At 40.6% G+C, this 6,000-nt stretch overlaps 1 protein-coding gene across 1 annotated transcript; it reads left to right on the top strand.

The window, feature by feature from the left end:
- Positions 1-3,587: 3,587 nt before the first annotated feature.
- Positions 3,588-5,555, top strand: LOC145858542 (activated RNA polymerase II transcriptional coactivator p15-like). The gene is made up of 3 exons (XM_082956589.1): positions 3,588-3,728; positions 4,074-4,192; positions 5,477-5,555. The coding sequence occupies exons 1-3, from the start codon at positions 3,588-3,590 to the stop codon at positions 5,553-5,555; spliced, it is 339 nt and encodes a 112-aa protein (XP_082812715.1).
- The last annotated feature ends 445 nt before the right edge of the window (positions 5,556-6,000 follow it).

Genomic DNA, 6,000 nt, shown 5'->3' with positions numbered 1-6,000 from the left:
TTTATTTGGGCTGCAATCGGAGGTGCAGTTAACTTTAATGAACTTATCCTCTGCAGCAGAAATTAATCTGGGTCTTCCATTCCTGTGGCAGCCCTCATGAGAGCCAGCCTAGCCAGTCTCCAGACCTTAATCCCATAGAACATCTGTGGAGGGAGCTGAAGGTTCGAGTTGCCAAACATCAGCCTCAAAACCTTAATGACTTGGAGAAGATCTGCAAAGAGGAGTGGGACAAAATCCCTCCTGAGATGTGTGCAAACCTGGTGGTCAACTACAAGAAACGTCTGACCTCTGTGATTGCCAACAAGGGTTTTGCCACCAAGTACTAAGTCATGTTTTGCAGAGGGGTCAAATACTTATTTCCCTCATTAAAATGCAAATCAATTTATAACATTTTTGACATGCGTTTTTCTGGATTTTTTTGTTGTTATTCTGTCTCTCAATGTTCAAATAAACCTACCATTAAAATGATAGACTGATCATTTCTTTGTCATTGGGCAAACGTACAAAATCAGCAGGGGATCAAATACTTTTTTCCCTCACTGTAGCTCTTGATGGTTTTTGTGACTGCACTTGAAGAAACTTTAAAAGTTCTTGAAATTTTCAGTATTGACTGACCATGTCTTAAAGTAATGATGGACTGTCATTTCTCTTTGCTTATTTGAGCTGTTCTTGCCATAATATGGACTTGGTCTTTTACCAAATAGGGCTATCTTCTGTAAACCACCCTACCTTGTCACAACACAACTGACTGGCTCAAACGCATTAGAAAGGAAAGAAATTCCACAAATGAACTTTTAAGAAGTCACACCTGTTAATTGAAATGCATTCCAGGTGACTACCTCATGAAGTTGGTTGAGAGAATGCCAAGAGTGTGCAAAGCTGTCATCAAGGCAAAAGGTGGCTATTTGAAGAATCTCAAATATAAAACAACAGACGATTTATGCTCACAGAAATAACTCTATGGTCAAGGCATTAGTTCTTACTGGGTTAAGGTTTGGGATAGGGTTTTAAAACAGAAACAACTCTAGGGTTAAATGCAGGCATTAATTCTGATTGGTTAACTGTTCAGGTATTAATTCCAATTAGTTACATTAAGGATTAAGGTTTGGGATATGGTTAAAACAGAAAAACAATGTAATGGGTAAATTTATCCATAGCTCTATCTGCGACATTTAAAGCAAGCTACTGTAGGTTATGGTATGGTACTTTTTTAACTCCATTACCCTAGCATCCTTGCAACTTTGAACATAAATGCAAACTTCATAAAATGTAATTGACTGAGAAATGCAACTCAGATCATTAAACCGCATATAAGGATATTAATAGAAACACTGCAATGAATGGAGAGTGCCATTCAACCTCATGGCCTACAGTTATCCATTCAGCAGTTGAAAAGGTAGGTTTGCTAATGATGCACAGCTCTCATTCCATTTCCCAAAGAAAGTGAGTGAGAGTTTGATGCGCTCGTGCTACTGAATACAGTTTAAAGAACTTCATTCCAACCTTGATGGCCTAGGTCTACTTAGCTGATACAAGTACGAAAGCTGTTAAATGAATAATACCACATTTCGTTTACTGCTGTTCATCTTATATATTTGAAAGAAACCTGTTCTGTTTCCCATTTGATGTAGAATTTTATTTGACAGAAACTCATAATTCCGTGAGTCGGGTAACTGCAGTTCAGATGGCAGCAGTGACAAGGAGGAGGTCAAAAACGTATGCCATCTCTATTCCTTATCTCTCAATACTAATGAATGTATTTGCCCTGTGTAGTGTCTTCAATTCCACTTTCACAAACCATTAATTTCTGTTGAACTGTACATTGATGCTGATTGTATTTCACTAGTTTTAGCATCTTATTAAAACATTATGTAATGTGAATTACAAAAAGGATGCTCTTTAAAACATGTTTCTATCCTGTATGTCTGTCCCCGAAGAAAAGAGCACCCACAGTGGGGTTGGGAAAAACCCGATGCATGAGACTTCCGCTTTTGGACGTTAAAACTTCTTATGGCTGGAATCCCGTTAGCGGGATCGATATGACAACAGCCAGTGAAAGTGCAATGTGACAACACAAATTCAAAACAACAAAAATCTCATAATTAAAATTCCTCAAACATACAAGTATTATACACCATTTTAAAGCTTTACATCTTGTTAATCCAGCCACAGTGTCTGATTTCAAAAAGTCTTTACGGCGAAAGCATACCATATGATTGTTAGGTCAGCGCCTATACACAAAAACACAGCCATTTTCCAGCCAAAGAGAGGAGTCACAAAAAGCAGAAATAGAGATAAAATTAATCACTAACCTTTGATGATCTTCATCTGATGACACTCATAGAACTTCATGTTACACAATACATGTATGTTTTGTTTGATAAAGTTCATATTTATATCCAAACATCTCAGTTTACATTGGTGCGTTATGTTCAGTAATGTTTTGCCTCCAAAACACCCGGTGATTTTGCAGAGCCACATCAATTTACAGAAATACTCATCATAAATGTTGATGAAAATACAAGTGTTATGCATGGAACTTTAGATAAACTTCTCCTTAATGCAACCGCTGTGTCAGATTTCAAAAAAGCTTTAGCGAAAAAGCACACCATGCAATAATCTGAGTACGGCGCTCAGACACAAAAACATGCCATACAATATATCCGCCATGTTGGAGTCAACAATAGTCAGAAATAGCATTATAAATATTCACTTAACTTTGATGATCTTCATCAGAATGCACTCCCAGGAAACCCAGTTCCACAATAAATGTTTGTTTTGTTTGATAAAGTCCATCCTTTATGTCCAAATACCTCCTTTTTGTTCGCGCCTTCAGTTCACAAATCCAAATTCACGACGCGCAGGTCAGACAAACTCCAAAGATTCCATTACAGTTCGTAGAAACATGTCAAACAATGTACAGAATCAATCTTTAGGATGTTTTTAATCATAAATCTGCAATAAAGTTTCAACCGGAGAAATCCTTTGTCTTCAGAAATGCAATGGAACTGAGCTACCTCTCACGTGAGCGCTCATGGCTGAGGCTCATTCCCTGCTGGCAGTCTTCTCACTCAATGAGCTCTTATTCTCCCCCACTTCACAGTAGAAGCCTCAAACAAGGTTCTCAAGACTGTTGACATCTAGTGGAAGCCTTGGGAAGCGCAAAATTACCCCACAGACACTATAGTTTTGGTTCACTTGAAAAACTGCAAACCACTTCCTGGTTGGATTTTTTTCTCAGGTTTTTGCCTGCCATATGAGTTCTGTTATACTCACAGACATCATTCAAACAGTTTTATGAACTTCAGAGGGTTTTCTATCCAAATCTACTAATAATATGTATATCTTAGCTTCTGAGCGTAAGTAGCAGGCAGTTTACTCTGGGCATGTCAGTCATCCAAGCTACTCAATACTGCCACCCATCCATAAGAAGTTTTAACAAGGCAACACTCCATCTTAACTCCTACTCCACATTTGCTGGATTGGATGAACAGTGCAGAAGAGAACCTCACCCGACAGTTGTTGTTTTTTCTCGTCAGGACTAGAAATAAAGAAATGCCGCTACGTTAGGTTAGGTTAAGAGTAAGATGCCCACAGCCTCAGATCACCCAGCCCACAAGAACCACAAGACAGGGGACAACAGCTCCACTGCTGTCCCCACCAACAAAGAAGGAAGAAACCAGCGGGAGGAGGAGGGGGGCCTCCATACTCAGATGTATTTTCTTCAGGTATAATAATGGTTATGATTAACAAACCTTTGGAGCGAAATTCTGCTCATTGAATACCACAGTTCCCACTGGTTTTTGCTTATTTAACAGTTAAAATGGGCAATCAAAGCCACTGATTTACAAACAGCCACATTGCTATAGGTCCATGACATGTCGAAACTAGAAAACTCAGAAATGTTAGACTTGGAAGAAACTTGTAAATAACTAAATAACTTTCATTTAAACTCAGAGGTTCCAAGTTTCCGACTTGTCATTAATGCAGTATAAAACCAGCAGACACTGCTGCACTCGAGCATGGGTTGTGTTCTCTAGTGTTCCATGCAACCCTCTCTCTCTCCTCTGCAGATAGGAAAGATGAGGTACTTTAGGGTGTCTCTCTTCGAAAGCAAGACCCAGATCGATATCAGGGAGTTCTACACCATTGACATTGGCGACCTGAATCCGGGGAGGAAAGGTAGGCTACAGTACAGAGACAGTGCTCTTTTCACATCTAGGCCATTAAGCTAGCGCTTCATAAAGGGCTTTGGTGCGGTATGCCATCGTGTCACATTCATTTTCTTGAACAACACCTTCCAGTTGAGTGAGTGTGTTTTGCAATGCAGAACTAGAGTGCAGTGGTGAGTTAGCTGCTGAGGGACATCTCAAACGCTGTACGCTTATTAGTCAGATGTACAGTTGGTGAATTTTGCCATGCCAGCTAGAGCATATAAGAATCATCCCCTAACAATGCAGTGTGCTCATCTTATCTTCTACAAAGTCAATCTCTATCATCCTCCCAACCCAACTCTTACTATCTCGCAAGCAGAATCACTGAGTTGAGGTGTGTGTGGTGTATGATTATGCTGTAGCTTTTGGGTAATTGGGGCTTGTGTGTGTGTGTGTGTGTGTGTGTGTGTGTGTGTGTGTGTGTGTGTGTGTGTGTGTGTGTGTGTGTGTGTGTAAGAGTGAACGGTGCAGAATGCTAAGAGGCTCCCTCAGCTGTCTGCCTTGGCTCCCTCTGGGCCTCAGTCACTACAGGCCAGGCTGTGGAGATCAAGCTTGGTTGCCTCCCTGTACCGACTCAATGGTTAACAAGAAGCAGCATTAATGCTACTGTAGCGTGCTCTAAATTGTATGTAACTTTTTAGTTCACACTAATAGTACGGCCCATATTGATTTCTTGTCTCAGACGTCCAGCCTGGCGAAACACTAATGGCAGGGGTCAATAAAAATGCATGAACTGGAAGTTCTCACTCTCACCTCCCCTGCAGAATAGGACATCTACCCTTTAAAAATAGCCACTCAACATCCCTATAGTTTAAGGCTAGAGCAGTAGCAATGTGACAACACAGGCTTCTTATCCAGGAGGCTATATACAGTATGAATGATGGTTGGCCCTGTTTGTTTTTCTGCTGCACATGTAAACAGGCCAAGGTGCTCAGCTGTCTGCCAAAACTATTCTTCTTAGACTGTCCTGTCCTTGCTAACTCCCATTGAGGTGGCCGGAGAGATGACTTTGGAATTCAATAAACGTCCACTTACGGCATTGAATGAAACCAAAATAACAGTGGCGGGTACAAATACAGAAATCAATAAAAAACCTTTGATCTTGTTTCAGGGTGCTGTACGGCCTGCTATTCAAACATCTCAGACAAGGTTTAGAATAAGAAATGTCAGAGTATGCACCTTGCCCTGCAGTTATTGTATTGACCTTTCACGTCAATGTGGACCCCTACACACTCCCCTGGCTGGTCTGTGTCTCCCACAAGTGTGGCGTGGAACCCGAAGCAGTGGAACCAGCTAAAGAAGATCATCCCAGACATCGACACTGCGATCCGGAAGTTCTAGAGCCCCTATGGTGCCCAACGGGCGGCCAAGACAGCCCAGATCGATTCCCCTCTACAGCAGCGAGCCTTTTGTCACTGACAGTATATAACTTCATTCACTGTTAAACAGCTTTAATTAGTACACATCTGGTAGGTATGTTCAGTTAAAGACCTACGTTTTACTACCCCGCTTTACAAAATAGCTGTCTGTTCTGTGTTTTAATTCTGTATTTAGTTGTATTTATTAGTTGGCTCTATAAGCCATGGCTTTAGTTGCAGAGAACATATGTAATTTGTTGACAGCATTTGTAAATGGAGAGGATAACTTAATAAATCCTATATGAAGTGAGGGGCTCAATGGCCATTTGAGTCGGGGTACTTTTTTGTTGAATTATATTATGATAGCCTAAACTATGTCTCCTTTCATCTTTGGCATATAGAGACATGTTTCTTGAAGTAATACACAC

The sequence above is a fragment of the Salmo salar genome, chromosome 10 (genome assembly GCF_965601325.2).
Source record: "Salmo salar chromosome 10, fSalSal1, whole genome shotgun sequence".
NCBI classification, from domain to species: Eukaryota; Metazoa; Chordata; class Actinopteri; order Salmoniformes; family Salmonidae; genus Salmo; species Salmo salar.
Note: the sequence above shows the minus strand (reverse complement) of the source record. Positions and strands in the feature narration are given on the sequence as shown.

Excerpts from the sequence above, each read along its gene's own strand:
- LOC145858542 (XM_082956589.1), top strand. The coding sequence starts at position 3,588 with ATGCCCACAGCCTCAGATCACCCAGCCCACAAGAACCACAAGACAGGG. Across the intron at positions 3,729-4,073 it reads CTCAGATGTATTTTCTTCAG|ATAGGAAAGATGAGGTACTT; the intron begins GTATAATAATGG and ends TCTCCTCTGCAG. Across the intron at positions 4,193-5,476 it reads GGGAGGAAAGGTAGGCTACA|TGTGGCGTGGAACCCGAAGC; the intron begins GTACAGAGACAG and ends GTCTCCCACAAG.